Raw genomic sequence first — 18,093 nt, 5'->3', positions numbered from 1 at the left:
TCAAGACTATTCCAGGTTCTCGTAGTCTTTATCAACGTCCAATTGCACCACCTAATGGTGACATTTGTAGAAGTAGGTAGAGATTGTGGATCGGCACTCTACTGCTTTTCCTCCTGCTGCAGGCGAATGTTCAAGTTATTTCAGGTTTTGAAAAACCGAATATTTTGAATGTGAATATTTACTACAGAATTCAAGGGTAAAATTATGTGTTAATACTCACTGGTTAAATATGCAAACGTGAAATTGCAAAAAAAAAAAAAAAAAAGAGTTCCCGGCTTTACAAGGACATAGCATTTAGCATGATATACACATTCGTCATTAAATATTCATGCGGTAATGACCTGACGAATAATTTTTTTATTATTTACCATGCCACAGTTTTTTTTTTTTGTGTTGGTTTGTTGTTTGTAGTATTCTATATTTTTTACTTGTTATTCATTTTTTTTGTAATTTTTTTCCCCTTTGTTGCACTTTGAGATTCTTCGGAATGAAAAGTGCATTATAAATAAAATATATTATTATTATTATTATTATTATTATTATTATTATTTTTATTATTATTATTATTATTATTATTATTATTATTATTATTATTATTATTATTATTATTATTATTATTATTATTATTATTATTATTATCAATAACCAAGAATGCTCGAAAGAAACTAATAATAAATCGTTGGTTTTCGCGTTCCTCTCCTGAAACAGCCAATTAAAACAATGAATATAGGAACCGGTCGCGACTGACCAATAGGAATAAGCTAAAAATGATTTGCCATTAAAATGATTGGCTGAATTCATCGGGGCCATGCGCACCGTACGTCAGTGTACGCTAAACCAGCGCTGCACGATGGGTGGAATTAAAGAGCTAGTGATTCTTATTCTATCTTTTTTGTATTTGACATTTGTGAATGGTACCGATGATATTTTGGTAGGCTGTGGGGGTTTTGTCAAGTCAGATGTGGAAATTAATTACTCTGTCATTGAGGTAAGAAGATGTGAGATTTCTGGTTAAAATGGTTAGCTTGTTAGCTAGAGCACGCCGTTCCGGAACTGAACCGATTGGCTGATCTACATATCATCTGCTTTCCTAAGAAGTAATGCTTATGGGTTGTAGATCGTATAATCTGTTGATCCGTCTGTCGTTAGTAGTAGCAGGTTGCATGACAGCTACCTAACCTAACTGTCAAGCATTGTCAGCAAAACACATGATTTGTTCAGGCATGTTTAATATTATTATCACCGATCTGTCTCGGTCAATTAGATTTGTCTTACTCAAGTTAATCACTGAAACTATTTCAACTGCATACAGTTAGTCGCACAATGCATGCCGTTAGTACGTTTTTTAAAAATCGTAATATGCATGTTCAAATCTGATGATAATTTACTGATATATGTAAATATGGCATTTTCAAAAGTCAAATTTATTTAAAACGAGTGTATGGCCAACCTTTACTTTGTATGTGTTCTTTACAGATAAAGTTGTACACCAAGCAGGGCTCTTTGAAATATCAGACTGACTGTGCACCAATCAATGGTTACTTCATGATCCCCCTCTATGACAAGGTACTGTAACTCTTAGAATGTCTTGTTGCATTAATTCTGAATAATAAGGAAGTCTTTTTTTCCATGAAGTCCTTTCACAACTCATTGAGATGTCTTCAGCTGTAGTAGGGCTACACAATATTGAGGAAAATGTGATCTACAATGAATTTTTTTTATTTGAAGCCATAAAAGAACGACACCTCCAACATGCAGTTTTCCTGTTTTTTATGTAAAGAGCAAAGTAAAAATGACCCGTAAAAAGTATCATCTAGCATTAATGACAATCAAATGGTAAAGAATAGGCTTATTTTACATTATGCACATGTGCAAACATCTACAATGTCCACATCTACATGTGCAAACATCTACAACATCAATAAGCAAATTATGCAGAGAATGGGGATTGAAATACGCTTTTAATTTTACTATTATTCTATTTTTACTTCTATTTTTGCCTTTTCTATTTACATAACTAGGCTAAAAAGTTGGCTTTATGAACAAAGCTTTATGGTTGCAACTAAAACACATTTGGTACTCCGTAAAATGTGTAGATTATTTATCTGATAAATTAATTAATCAGATAAAGGCCTAATGTTATTTTATGTAATTCACTGACAAAACATGTTTTTCCTATCTATCCCAGGATGTGTTCGAAATTGCCCTCATTCACAACTACCTAAATTACTCCACTAATATAGTCCACTTGACAGAGTAAATTAAAACGAGTGAGTGAGTTTGGACATGAATGTGCCAGAATGACTGCCGCTTTTGTATAGTTTGTGCTTGCTATTTAATAATCATTTTGAACTTAGCAAACTGTAGTAGTAAAACAGTTGGAGTAATGAACATATTTATCTCGAATTCTGTCATGGAGACTAGCATTTATAAACCTTAACTATACTATTGTAATTAAGGTTATTAATTATTCTATTAATTAATTAAGGTGTGACGACTCCAATCTTTCGAATATTCAATAATTGTTTACTCGACACGTCACCCTCAATAAACCCGTCTCCGGCGCGATGACTCCGATCCTTCAAATATTCATATTTTTGTGTAATCAACGTGTCATTCTCAATTAACCCATCTCTTGCGTGATACCTCAAACGTTCAAATATTCCGATCTAATATTTCTGACCTTTAAGGTTGCCAGGATAATAATCATAGACTGTTTGTTAATAGACCAGAGGAAAACTGGAACCCCGACTGAGCCTGGTTTCTCCCAAGGTTTATTTTTCTCCATCATGCTCTGATGGAGTTTTGGTTCCTTGCCACTGTCTTCTTTATCTTGGCTAGCTCAGTTGGAGACACTAAAATTTCAACTTTAGTTTTCAACTAAATATCCAAATAAAATTAATTACTAAATTAACCGTATCAACTTTATTTACTGAACTGATTTGCCCACATTGTCACTATATGATAAATTGAAATGAGCTGATAACATCACTTTTTTCTCCAGAACGACTGTACATCAGAATCAAATTTTGTTGCAATATTGTCCAGTTTAACACTGTGAAGCTGCTCTGAAACAATCGTCATTGTAAAAGCACTATATAAATAAAGCTGACTTGACTTGACTATTTAATAATCATTAAAAAGGAATATTATGCTGTAGTCACATTGGACCAGCAGTTTGGAAAATAGATTAATGGATAATTGAGCAAGATGTGGGAATTAATTTGACGTGACCATCACAGTGTGTATTCTCTAGCCATTGTGCGCACACCGGTTGTACACTCGTTATTGGATTGAATAAGTACGCTCGATAACGTCTCTCACTATGGTTTCGGACACCACAAAAAATGGCTGTCCCCTCAAATAATGCCTTATTTAAGGGTATAGGGTGCAATTTTGGACACATCCCCAGCTCTCCTCTAAACAATGCACAACTTAAAGGTTAACTAAAAACAAACATAAATGTATGAATTTACCAGAAGTTTACATTTACATTTATGCATTTGGCAGACGCTTTTATCCAAAGCGACTTACATTGCATTCAAGGTACACATTTTGACATTATTGCTTTCCCTGCGAATCAAACCCATGACCTTGGTGTTGGTAGCACCACACTCTACTGGTTGAGCTACAGGAAAACCAGAATTTACATATACCAGAAAACAAGTGTGTTTCTCTGCGCTTTTCATCTTCATACCTTTTTTGAAAAAGATGCATTAAATTTGCAATGCATATTGCAACCCTAATGAGTTTGTTTGTGATACATCATGAAACTCAATATATTGCACTGCCCTAATCTGCGGAATGATAAACATTCCCACTCCCAGTGGAGTTTAAACTAATCACATATTGTCATAGGATTTGCAAATTGCTGAAAGCTCCACTGATGGTGTAAATTGGGGCGAAATTCTTTTTTGACATGCCCGTCTATTTTTAACTGGAACAGAAGTTGAGCGGGCTATGGGACCGCCTGCCAGGCTCTGTGACAGTATCACATCCTTATACCTGCAGCTTCACTTTAATTCACACCGTCAGAGAGGCATCAGTGACAGATAAGATTCAAAATGTAGAAAAACTAAAATGTTATTATATTATATTATATTATATTATATTATTGTACGTTTTCTCAGAATCAAAGTTTACCATATGGAATGTAATTTATTACCATTTGTATTAATAAATATGATGTTATAATGTAAAAACAATGTTTTATATAACATTAGTGGTAACACTTTACAATAAGTTTTCATTCGTTAACATGAACTAAGAATGCTCAATACTTCTAAAGCATTTATTAATCTTAGTTAATGTAAATTTTAGCATTTACTAATACATTATTTAAATCAAAAGTTGTATTAGTTAATATCAGTTAATGCACTGTGAACAAACAATGAACGGCTGGATTTTTAATTACTAGCATTAACAAAGATAAATAAATACTGTAACAAAATGTATTTCTAATGTTAGCTCATGTTAGTTAATGCATTTACTAATGTTAACGGATGAGACCTTATTGTAAAGTTTTACCACATTAATAATAATTATTATTATTATTTTCTAATCTCAATGCATATTATTATTTCCAATATTATTATTATTATTATTATTATAAAAGAAATGCATTCATAAAAGAGAAATACGTTCAGATACACAATATGAAATGAAAACATGCTATCAAAACAATTTAAGTAAGCTGTTTAAAATAAAACAATTAGAATGTAATCAAATAAAAATATCAAATAATTATCCAAGATATGATATGTGATAGGATCCCTTGTCTTGGTTATGGTCAGGATTCTAGCATCATCATCATTTTGTATTAACTGAACAAAACATTAACAAAACAGAATTAAATCATTAATCATAATTATCTGTATGATACTTAATCGTCAGCACAAAATTAGTGATTGTAGCTTATGTGTATGTTTGCACTAATCGGGACTGCCATCTTTTACAGGGCGATTTTGTTATAAAGATAGAACCACCGTCAGGATGGAGCTTTGGTAAGAAATAATTTCACACATCAAGCAGTGGTTGTTTTATGCGTTAAATCGTGAATAATTCAATCTTCAATAATTCACGTTCATGTATACTCTTTAATCTGCTTTGTATCAATCCAGAGTGTAACGTGTGTTTACCATTGACCTGTCGTGTATTGTGTTCTACAATATCTGTATGCAGAACCAACAACTGTGGACCTACATGTGGATGGAATTACTGACATCTGCACTAAAGAACAAGACATCAACTTTGTTTTCACAGGGTTTTCAGTCCTGGGAACTGTACGTTGAAAATATGTACTTTGTAATTCAGTTTTTGATAAGGTAAAAAAAATAGTAATAATCTGCTCATTTTCTTCCCTCCTTCAGGTCTTGAGTAAAGGGCATTTGTTGGGGCCTGCAGGGGTTGAAGTAAGTTTGAAAAAAGCAGGAGACGATGATGCTCTTCAGAGTGTCCTCACCCAAGCTGGAGGCCAGTGAGTAGATTCGTTTTTTTTATTTCATTTTAAAGCCAAGGTCAAACTCGACATTAATCCTGAAAAATTTCTTCTGACAGTGTGCTTGATATTATGTCATGCTCTCCAACGCTTTGTCTAAACACAAACTTCAACATAGAATTGAGCCAAGACAACAACCCATAATGCTTCGATCATTTAACATCATATGAATTTGGAAGTTAAAGTTTGAATGCAGCAAAATATGAAACGTTGATCCTTCTTTAATACTTCTGATTTGCTCTATATAATTCTTTGAATTGCATATAGGTTGTTTTAAGGCTGGACAATAATTCAATATCAATATATATCGCAATATAATTTTTTTCAATAACGGTGATATGATTTTTAAACACATTTCCGATATTTCGACATGACTGACGTTCAGGGCGCATGCCATCAGAAAGAGCAGAACACGATTGGCTTCTTGCGTGATGACGTAGGCCTACACCACGGACACGCAGCCAGTGCTCAGCAGTTAGTAGGCTGATAGATCCAACGCGGCACGTTTTAGCTACAAAAAGAGTTTCCCTGACTGCAACACAAATGTGACTGAACGAGCTTCCACAAGTAAGGAGAAAGAAATAGTTGATAAGAGAAGAAAGACTACTTTCTTTAGTGGCGTGGAAGTGGTTCGTCTATCTAAAGCACTATTCGCACGGGATTAGTATTATCTAGGGACCTCTGTGATTTAGAAATGACTCCTCCACATCTGAGTTTTGCGTGGCGCATTCGCATGGGATAAGCAAAGCCTGTGATTTTACTCGAATTTACTGACTTCTCCCGGATATGATGTCAAGTCTTCGTTATAGATAGCGGTATGAAATCATAAACAGGCATCGATATCGTTTAGATTATTTTACAGTAGCCTAATAAATAAATATAATTTCGTTCAGTCGGCAGGAATCAGATTTCATTTATCACGAGGAGAAGCTGACAATATACGGCGGAAGATTCAGTTTCAAAACTAAATGTAAAAGTGCCTATTTAAACAAGATTGTCATTGTACTATACTGTTCTGTTATGTTTTTCATTAAGAACGGTGTTGATGTTAATATTAAACACACCATTCAATCAGATTACTCTCAAATTGATACTCATTCTAAAGTGAAAGTATAATCCGTGTGGGCGCGGCTGCACGGGAATGACTGAACGGTGCGCATTATGAATGCAGACTTTATTCTTTGTGAAAGATAGAAATGCTCACAGGAAGAAAAAAAGCTTGCAAAAAGTATATACAATCCGCCTAATCCTGGCCAAATCACAGAGATGTCGATTCGCATGGGACTAATGTTATCACAGGACCTCGGTGTTCGGCGAAATATGGTAGGTAGGCTAATTTGCGGGGGAGTTTTTACTTTACAAGTACAGACATGGCCGATTCGCACGGGATTAAGATCACAGACATTCTCTGCAATTATTACAAATCACCAGAGGTCCCCAGATAATACGAATCCCGTGCGAATGGGGCTGATATCAAACTTCAGGTTTCAGTGTGCTGCAAAATGTGCCGGAGAGGTGCCGACTAGGGGTGTAACCAGTGGCGTAGCACCAAATTTTGGGCCCGACATAGATGCATCAATCTAATGTCTAACAATACGATGCCAAGCGTTAAAAATAATCCATGTAGACTATTTATGTAAGAGGCAAGTGGCACATTTGTTTTAATACTTTCCACATTTGCACACAATGTCATGTATTAACACCAATGCGTTCATTCTTGTTTAAATTACCTTTCAAAGCTTGTGAAAGACGGTCAGACATGGCTTCACGAAAATCGTATCATTTGCTCCTGTTAAAGCCTTGCAAAAAGAAGCGTGCACTCATCTCAAACAGAGCACAAATAGGCCACTGAATTGAGTCTTCTTTTATTTATTTTGTGTGCATCAGTAGATAAAGGTATAGTTTTGCATAAAAGGAGAATATAGCGCTATGAATCGTTCTTCACTGAAATTTAAAACTTAAAAGAAAATGCTCAATAAACTGCGTCTGCGAAGTGAGAGTCTTATGTTTATTTGAAGGTGATTTCACATTTCTTGTTCGTATAAAGGCTAAATACAAATAAAAGATGAACATTAATTTATTTGTACCGTTTTTATTTCTAAAATATTATGTAGTTTTATAGGAGGAGGTTTCATAGACTTGGCAAATTCATTTTTTTTGTAGGTACTGACATCCTTTGTGGCAGTTCTTGGTAGTTTTTCTAAAGCTTTTATATAGTTCATATCGATATCGAAATTATATCGTATTGACCAAAATTAAGAAATATATCGTGATATAAATTTTGGCCATATCGTCCAGCCCTAGGTTGTTTTAAGGTAAGTCATAATGGCTATAGACTGAGAATCCAGATTCAGATTTCACTCCACTGTCCAGTAAATTGTGATAAATAATTTTTGTAAAATATTCTGAGTAATTGTTAAAAATTCTGTTATTCTAATTTAAATTCTGTCTGTGGTTTGGCTCTAGAATATATCAGGGACGTTTTAAACATTCAGTCCTCCACAAGGTCACGAAGATCAAACTTGCATATTGTGCTTGGGATTCTTAAGATGAATGTCTTATTTGACATGACCTATTTGTACTCACAGGAGTTTCATGAGTATTATATATAATCACTTATTTTTATATTTTGTGTATACTTTGTGTATAAAATGTTTATTTTTTTGTACAGCACTTTGGTATGTGGTTATTGTTTTTAAAGTGCTTTATAAATAAATAGAAATTTGATTGATTGTTTGAAATGTAAAACATTTTTGAAATTATTAAAAAATAATATATCCATGCCATAAAATATAAATAAATAAAAAACAGCAACAATATGCCACTGTGGGGGGTCATTTCACCCCAAGGTTCTCTTTTTAACTTTTCAGTTTAAAATAATGGTCAGATTTTTACTGCACAAATACTCCATTAACAAGTAGACAAAAAAAATCTTGTCTATCTTGCTTTTTTTTTTTTTTACAGGTATACTTTCCTCAAGGTACTTCCAGGAAATTATGACATCACCGCCTCTCATGTCTCATGGACCCTGGAACAGGTATAAAGTACAAACTAGTTTGTTGACAAAACAGTTCTCAATGACGAATAGGTCAAAATCTCGAAGAAAGCTGCCACTATAATTTTCACTATAATGTTTGTTTATACATTGCATTTACATCTAATTTAAATATAAACGCAGTTTTGTGTACTTTATTCAAATTAAATACAAATCAAATGTATTTACAAAGCACAAGTACAAGAGTTACCAAAGTTCTGAACAATAAACAATAATACAAAAAAAAACTATTAAAACCACAAATACCATATGCACAAACAAATAAAGCTGCGTTTCCACCACGGTAACTTTCCCTTCGGGGTGGTACTTGGTGTGTTTCGACCTGAGGAACCACGTTCTAACTAAAGTTTCGGGTATAAATGTCTCCCTAAAAACGGCTCTGCTTGTGAGATAGTATTTTTTCAAAGTTCAGGAAAGATTCGAACGGTTATGAATCAGCGTATCGATTCATGATTCGGATCGCGTGTCAAACTGCCAAACTGCTGAAATCACGTGACATTGGTGATCCGAATCATGAATCAATCCACCGATTCATTAAACCGTTCAAATCTTTATTTGAAGATTGAAAACAAACAGGGAAGAGAAGACAATGCTGAATAAAGTCATAGTTTTTGTGATTTTTGGACCAAAATTTAGTTTCGATGCTTCAGGAGATTCTAATTAACTAACTGATGTCACAGATTAAATACTTTGATGATGTTTTTATTACCTTTCTGGACATGGACAGTATAGTGTGCCTACACTTGCATACGCTCTTGGACTAAATATAAAATATCTTAAACTGTGTTCTGAAGATGAACATGAAGATGAGTCTTACGGGTGTGGAATGACATTAGGATGATTGGGGGAACTAACCCTTTAACATAATTACAGCAGAGTTGCAACGGTTCCGCTAGAATTCCCTGCTACTTGAAAACAAAAATGATGTCTGCTGCGGTTGGCGAACAGAACACAGAATGTCACTGAAGTCATTCCGAAAAAAGAAAGGTGTGTTCAGAGTGTGTCACTATATTGAGCCTTGTCAATGGTGTGTTCTCAGACCCAACATCTTGATGTGGGTCTGGCTTGTCAGGCTATGACAACCCTTGAAAAATAGCCATATTTACGAAGAGATACTTGAAAACCATTAGACTTATTTAAATACGTGTATGAAAATTATAAAAATTAGGGGGAAAATACCACAAATATAAAAGTTTGACACAAAATGAACACTGGAGCCCATCTGATAAACCCCCATCAGAGCTTTTCTCGATACGAAATATGTCAACATTATAATAAAATATTATTTATTGAACAATAATATATATTATTAAATATGTTGTGAGTTGTATTTTGGATGCCTTATATCTGTAATTTAAAGGTAGGGTAGGTAAGAATTGGTTAAAAAACTTCTTTTTTTCAAATTTGTTTAAACTTTCTTCTTATATTACTACATAATTAAAATGAAAGTACTCTGAAAAAGAAAGTATAAAAATTGAGGGTCTGTAGACCTCTCACGACTGTTTTAAAGACTCATTATTTCCATTTACTCCACCTTCTTCCTTCTGGGCTCTTTCCAAAGCCACGCCCCCAAAATACATGAACGCGCTACACCGACCGCTCAGCTGGAAGACGCATTATTTACCTCAGACGAGCGGAGTGCATGTAGTGACATCATGTCAGAATCACATGTAATTAAAAATTCTGTTTTTTTCAATAACATCAGTTATACTGTGATGAAAATGAATTTCATGTAACATAACATATACGTTTTTTTGCATGTAAGAGTTTCCATGATGAAAGCATTGTTGACTAGTCGTAGATAAAGCTAACTTGGTTCTAAAAAAAAGTTCCTGGATGTGGTGTACTAACTTTTACACGATCAACTTGAGCTAAGCATGTTGAGTATTTATCATCTCTGCTAATGGCTCGCTAAGGGTATAACATTGTAACTTTATGCTAAGTAATGTTATGCTATATTAGGCAGCTACGTGTGCTAGTGATACATGCTTCATGAAAACATAAACCAAAAAAATGTATAATCAAAATGAAAGATTACCTGTTCAGCAGAAAAAAGTCGCTTTTCAGCCCCTTGAGGTCCCTCAGTTCTCGCCATCGTTGGAAAGCCACGCCGATATTTACTCACGTTTGATATCTTTGTTTATCCAGATACTTTTTGTGCATTGCCTTTTCTTGTACTGTCTTCCTTTTTTTGCATTGTTTGCCTTCGCTGACTGCAAAACCCGGCACTTTGAATTTTTAATGCTCTTTCTCTGCCATTATTTTGCACTTCCTAGGGGTGCGCGCATGTAGGCAGATCCTGTAGCAAAAGGGGTGGTAGCCATGGTAGCGAGAGAGAGTGACAGTCGTGGGGTTTATTGCAGATTAAAAAGTCTAGAGTCACTCGATTTTCATACTCTCTTTTAGTACTTACATTTTAATTATGTATTGACATATAGAGAAAGTTAAAACAAATTTGGACAAAAGTGTTTTAGATAGTTCTTACCTACCCTACCTTTAAGTTAAAAATCTTTAAAAAAAATAAAAAAAAAAATAAAGATCTTGTTTGATCAGTGCAATCTCTGATTGTAGTTCTTGAAACCCAAAAAGTTAGTTATTGAAAAGTCCTGGAATTTAATTTTACTGTATCTGTACAAACCCTGGATTGTTCTGTTTTTTATTAGCCTGTAAAATTTAAGATTGGAGTCAAATAAGACTCCTAAGATTCCTTGACTTTTAACATCCCATGACAGAGGCCGAAGATATTCCTTTCATGTATTTACATGATCTCTAGGGCCAAAAATTATGATCTCTGTATTCTTCTCATTTAACTGGAGAAAAATCTGAATTTTCTCCAGCGTTTTACTTTGTTCTAAGAAATCTTGATGGTTTTCTTTTTTTGTCTCCCCCCACAGAGCTCAACCACTGTGGTTGTGTCAAATGAAAATGCCCCCGCCGCAGCTCCTCTTGTGGTAAAGGGCTATGATGTCTCTGGAGAGGTGCAGAGTGATAGTGAACCCATGAAGGGAGTCAATTTCCTCCTTTACTCTGCCAGTGTAACACAAGAGGTAAAAGGTTATATTACATTCAAAACCCAACCGCATCTATCTGTCATTCCATAATATGATAATGTCTTCACAAATGTACTCCGACTCAATATTTATTATCTAGTAAACATTACCTAAACAAATTTGTAATTTATCCAGGATATCAGTGGATGCAGTGTGGCTCCTGTGGATGGGGCTTTGATCGGCGACCCCTCCCTTGTGTATTTGTGCAGCTCACAGTCTCGTGAGGATGGCACTTTCTCCTTTCCCTGTCTTCCCAGTGGTGAATACACTGTGGTAAGAAGCTGTTTTTTATTATTTTTTATTATTATTATTATTATGTATTGTCATTCATTTTCATATGAAATGGTTTTGGAAAATGTGAATTGTAAACTATTGGCATGCTAAAACAAAAGATACAAACACCTGACTTAAATGTTAATTTCTAACATACCTTAGACTTCTGCACAGAATGTCATTACTGTACCTTAACATAATTTCATTTTTTTATATCATCTCATTTCGCAACCTTTTTATGCCAAGTTAAAGGACAACTTGGGTGAAAAATGAACCTAAGGGTAACCAAGTAGATCGTTCTCTGGGATGCGTTGAAAATCGAATGTAAAGAGTTTTATCTCTAAAAAAAGATTATCTTATAACACTAGTGTATGGGGCATAGAATAAGTAAAATTACATCGCTAGTTAAAACCACTAACAAGGCTCAAAATAGCCTAATACTAACACTGTAGCATAATGAGGGTCCCTACATGCAAACCGAAGCATTGAGAACTTTGTAAGTGTACAAACAGTTTAATAAGAAGACAATTTATTTTATTTCAGTTAGAAAATAGACAATACAAATAAAAACTGAACGCATCTGCTTGATAAGGCATGATCCGCAGCACAGACCAGCAGCAGGAGTCAGATTTCATTCATCGCGAGAGCGCGCATTTACGGCCGAACTGTCATTCACGGTGTGTGTGCACTGGCACATTTTCAGTTCATAGCTATGGAAGCTAAACTTTCATTGGAATTCATTAAAAGCACTCGCTTTTCTCCACTCCGTTATGAATGCAAGAGCGGCTGTGCGCATCTTACTTTCAGTTAAGATCAAATTAGCCTAAAATTACCCTTGTTGTCACACGTCGATTAACCTGTGATGAACCGGTGGTTTGGGTTGGCACCACTGCAAGCACAGTACCTGTGTGACTCGTCATAGACACAAACAGAGAGAAGTAGCTACAATTTTCTTCTGTAAGACACATGCAGTTCTGTTTATTAACTGCTAGTGTGCCAAAAGTTACCGACTGCAGCTTTAAATAATTTGTAATAATACACAAATGGTCTTAGTTTATTAGTGTCTCTTCTTGAACTGCAGGTCCCATACTACAGAGGGGAAAGAATTACTTTTGATGTTGCTCCTTCACGTATGGATTTCAAAATAGAACACAACAGTTTAATGCTGGAGGTGAGTTTCTCAATTCTCTGACTTGTTCTTACATGTTAATGTTAATAGACAACTGATACCCTGGACCACAAAACCAGTCATAAAGGTCTATTTTTTTAGATTTATACAATCTGAAAGCTGAATAGATAAGCTTGTTATGATCGGACAATATTTGGCAGAGATGCAACTATTTGGAAATCTAGAATCTGAGGGTGCGAAAAATATAAATACTGAGAAAATCCTTAGCAAGCATATTACTACTAATAATGTTTATTTTATATAAATTTACAGTAGGAAATTTACAAAATATCTTGGAATTTGGATATTTTTGGAACATGATCTTTACTTATTAATATCCTAATGATTTTTTGGCATAAAAGAAAAATATTGACCCATACAATGTATTGTTGGCTATGGCCACAAATATACCTGTGTGACTTATGATGACTGGTTTTGTACTCCAGGGTCACAATTATGGTTGGAAACTGTTATACAGTTTTATTATTTGCTTTGGTACTATATTCACAAGTAAAGTGTAGTTTTCAAAATTCCAAAATGGTCACACCTTTAACACTGTTAGTCACTCTTTCAAAACCTGATCGCATTTTTTCATTACAACTATTGTAATGAAATACAATAATATTTACTTTATACAAAAATACAAAAATATTTACTTTCCACATATTCATTATTTCAAAACACAATAAATATCATTAGATATATAATGAGTATTTGTTTTAATCACCAGAACAGAGCAATATGATTTTCTTTTAATTTAGTACTTTTCTTTTTACACTCATTTAATTCAGTGGCAAATGATGCAAGATATGTTTTTTAATCAGCCTTGTTGCTGAAATAAAGAAGTTACTGTAATGGAGGCTGCATTCGCCACATTAGAAAATACACTTAAACCCAAATCCATAGAGTTTGAAATTGTACCGGTCCATTGTGTTATAAAAAGGTATGAAGATATGGCACAGCCTTGACATTTTGTGCTAACTTTGCTCTTAATACTATACGACTGAGTTTTTACTGTAGTTTCAGGGTGAGTCTCTACCATGGTGAGGCCTATGGTTGTTTTTTTAATGTTCTTCATCACATGGCATGTTGTAATATAAAATGTCTGTATTTGATGCATCTCTGGTAAGTGTGAAATGTTTATATAGATGAAACACTTATTTTGTGTAGTGAAAAGGATACGTTGTGATTTTGTATATTGTACATAGCATAATTGAAAACATGCTGAAATTCAAAAAAGTGCATTATTGATTATCTATTGTTTGTTTAGGATTAGCATGAAGACTTTTCGAAATTCACCATTTGATTGTGAAAATTGCACCAAAGCAATTAAAAGAACTGTAGTAATATCTACATAGTGTGTTCAAATGGACATTCAATTGTTAATGAATTTTTTAAAACCTAACCTGTTTTCTAAAATGTTTTTTAGCCAGTATTCCGGGTCATGGGGTTCTCTGTGATGGGCAGAGTTCTGAATAGCCCCAATGGAGAGGGGGTTGCAGATGCTGTAGTTACGCTTAACAACCAAATTAAAGGTGACTGTGATAACACGTTTAAGTAAAATTAACATACTTAGTCACGGGTATAATCCTAAGAACCCAAAAATTCATGCTTAAAAAACGAATGTATGCTGAATTAAAACATAGCATTTATATTTTGCCTCCTCTCTGGTCTTCCTTTCACAGTGGAAACTAAAGAAGATGGTTCATTTCGATTAGAGAATATGACCACAGGCACTTATACCATCAACACACAAAAGGAGCTGATGTTCTTTGAGCCAGTTACTGTGAAGATTGCTCCCAGCACCCCTCAACTGCCAGACATCATCACTGCAGGGTGAGTATGGCTATAAGTATTGTCCTTTAAGGTGTGTGCATGTAAAAGTATGAAAAAAAATAAAATAACAAGTATATAATTTCTGTGGCGCCTAGTGGATTTATAAAAATAAAGCATTTTTTTCAAATAGGGCTGGGCGGTGGGACGCGTTATTGCGGTGTATAAATATATAGCGTATCACAGCACTATTGACACTTTAAGTCAAGTCACCTTTATTTATATACAAGGGGGCCAAAAAAGTATTTAGTCAGCCACCAATTGTGCAAGTTGTCCCACTTAAAAAGATGAGAGAGGCCTGTAATTTTCATCATAGGTACACTTCAACTATGAGAGACAGAATGAGAAAAAAATCCAGAAAATCACTTGTCCGATTTGTAAAGAATTTATATGCAAATTATTGTAGAAAATGTATTTGGTCAATAACAAAAGTTCATTTCAAAACTTTGTTATATACCCTTTGTTGGCAATGACAGGGGTCAAACGTTTTCTGTAAGTCACCACAAGGTTTTTACACATTGTTGCTGGTAGTTTGGCCCATTCCTCCATGCAGATCTCCTCTAGAGTCAGGGGTTGAACGACTTCTGATTTTTTTGAAATCGACATTTATGTGATGAAAGTTGACATCAACTAGTCGTTGATGATGTCATTAATGAACAAATAAGCCTCAACCTTGAGCTGAGATGCGAACACACACAGATTTTCTTTTGCACAGGACAGCTATGGCATATGACAAAGCACTGCCCATAAGGTTATTGATCCGACTCCTGCATAACAGCTTTTGTATGTTATTTTGTCTTATGATAGTTATATTTCTCACAGATTTCTGCTCGTTCTGAATAAGATAAAGATAAAGTAGCACAATAAAGATTACATGTATATGAATGCATTAGTGAGTGATTGCGTGTGAATTTATTCTACCTGCCAGCATCTCTACTAATAGTGAAACTATGAGTTTTATTTATCATGAAATATATGCAAGAACTTTTCAGTTTCTAAGCTATTTTATTGATAAATGACAGAACAGTGTTGACAATACATTTCTGCGCTACTGAATGGTTTTGTGTGAGGCGAGTGCGATATCCATGTGATGTGTGATCGTCTATGTGTGTGCGTTGCAATGCAGCACACATTAGTTTAGCACAATGATTAACTTGCATGTACAAGAAGCGTGCATTCTGCTAATCAGTTTTGAGTATCCAGATGGTATAATCAAACATGGCTTGTGTAGAGCTATACAAGTATGCATTTATTTGTCATATTCAATTGTTGGAAACAGAGCCTGCGTGTCAGGAAATTGCTTATCCTGTTGCGCCCTCTATAGGCCAGCGACTAGTTGACATCAAGCTTAGAGCGTCATGGCAGAGCCTTAAAGTCGACTAGTCGGTGCAACCCCTATTCTAGACAAGGGGGTAATCTAGCACTCGGAAAGCGTTCCACCCATAGGGGCGGCCATTGCTAACCAAGCCATCACCTGCTGTTAGCATCCCATTGACTCCCATTCATTTTTGAGTCACTTTGACAGTGAATAACTACATCTGAGGCATTTAAAGACTCCATTTGTAAATTGTTTATTTATAAAGAAACACCATAAAAGGCTCCATTACCTTGTATCTTACACTATCGCCCCGTAGAAGCTGTTTTTTTTTTTTAAATAGGCTAACAATTGCGTCATAACCAACGCGACTCTGTCGCACAGTTGAGAAATTACCGTATAGACAGGAGGAGACGCTCAGAAACAATCTTTTGCTTTCTATGAGACAGTCGGGGGGACGTGGAAATATAAAGTCAAGGGAGAAGAATGGGGAGAAGCCGATAGTGAGCCAAAAGCAACGGGAGAAAATATTTAAACAACGTGATTCAGATTTCACTTTCCACAACTACTAGAAGACCTACAACTGTCAGACAGGTTGCTTACGTCACATCTATGTCGTCAAGCTCAGTCTGAGCCTGCGCAGTTCGCTCAGCCATCAGGAAGTAAGTGCCTCTGATTGGCCTCATTTTTCCGCCGTTGAAGTCAATGGGATAGCTCTGTCCATTTCTTTTACTGTCTATGATTCTAGAGCACTGATGTTTTGGGGCTGTTGCTGGGCAACACAGATTTTCAAATACCTCTAAAGATGTTCTATGGGGTTGAGATCTAGAGACTGGCTAGGCCACTCCAGGACCTTGAAATGCTTCTTATGAAACCACTATTTCGTTGCCCGGGCAGTGTGTTTGGAATCATTGTCATGCTGAAAGACCCAGCCACATTTCATTTTCAATGCCCTTGCTGATGGAAGGAGGTTTTTACTCAAAATCTCAAGATACATGGCCCCATTCATTCTTTTCTTTACACGGATCAGTCGTCCTGGTCCCTTTGCAGAAAAATAGGCCCAAAGCATGATGTTTTCACCCCCATGCCCCACAATAGGTATGGTGTTCTTTGTATGCAACTCAGCATTCTTTCACCTCCAAATACGACAAGTTGAGTTTTTACCAAAAAGTTCTATTCTGGGCCACGTCTGGTACAGCAGGATTTGAGTCACTGGCGGCGTAGTGTGTTACTGATGGTAGCCTTTGTTACTTTGGTCCCATCTCTCTGCAGGTAATTTACTGGGTCCCCCCGTGTGATTCTGGGATTTTTGCTCACCGTTCTTGTGATTATTTTGACCCCACGGGGTGAGATCTTGTGTGGAGCCCCAGATTGAGGGAGATTATCAGTGGTCTTGTATGTCTTCCATTTTTTAATAATTGCTCCCACAGTTGATTTCTTTACACCAAGCTGCTTACCTATTGCAGATTAAGTCTTCACTGCCTGGCTCAGGTCTACAATTTTGTTTCTGGTGTCCATTGACAGCTCTTTGTTCTTGGCTATAGTGGAGTTTGAAGTCTGACTGTTTGAGGTTGTGAACTGGTGTCTTTTATACTGATAACGAGTTCAAACAGGTGCTATTAATACAGATAACGAGTGGAGGACAGAGGAGCCTCTTAAAGAAGAAGTTACAGGTCTTTTAAAAAAGAAGTTACAGGTTATTGAACTGATGACATTGTAATCGGCTAAAACGCACGCGCTGATTACTTTTCTTCCTGAACGCGCGCGCACCCGATTGTTGCTCACACACACTGTACACTTAAATAATTATATGGCTTGAGTTAATATAGCCTACTCCCTAATTAATTAAACAGTTTGTTATTATACAGAATGAGAGTGTAAATGGTCTTTCTCTCTGTGTTT

General features: G+C 35.4%; 1 protein-coding gene across 1 annotated transcript in view; it reads left to right on the top strand.

Annotated features, from left to right (window-relative positions):
• The first annotated feature begins 816 nt into the window (after nt 1–816).
• The window catches only part of nomo (nodal modulator), a 36,739-nt gene continuing 19,462 nt past the window's right edge, over nt 817–18,093 (top strand). The window contains exons 1-11 of the mRNA XM_067459354.1: nt 817–988; nt 1,477–1,566; nt 4,958–5,003; nt 5,182–5,282; nt 5,370–5,476; nt 8,462–8,534; nt 11,447–11,599; nt 11,738–11,875; nt 12,957–13,046; nt 14,473–14,578; nt 14,729–14,879. Of these exons, the coding sequence (XP_067315455.1) occupies nt 851–988; nt 1,477–1,566; nt 4,958–5,003; nt 5,182–5,282; nt 5,370–5,476; nt 8,462–8,534; nt 11,447–11,599; nt 11,738–11,875; nt 12,957–13,046; nt 14,473–14,578; nt 14,729–14,879 (1,193 nt within the window). The 5' untranslated portion in view covers nt 817–850. The remainder of the gene's footprint in view (nt 989–1,476; nt 1,567–4,957; nt 5,004–5,181; nt 5,283–5,369; nt 5,477–8,461; nt 8,535–11,446; nt 11,600–11,737; nt 11,876–12,956; nt 13,047–14,472; nt 14,579–14,728; nt 14,880–18,093) is intronic.

Source organism: Pseudorasbora parva, chromosome 12 (genome assembly GCF_024679245.1).
Source record: "Pseudorasbora parva isolate DD20220531a chromosome 12, ASM2467924v1, whole genome shotgun sequence".
Taxonomy (NCBI): domain Eukaryota; kingdom Metazoa; phylum Chordata; class Actinopteri; order Cypriniformes; family Gobionidae; genus Pseudorasbora; species Pseudorasbora parva.
Note: the sequence above shows the minus strand (reverse complement) of the source record. Positions and strands in the feature narration are given on the sequence as shown.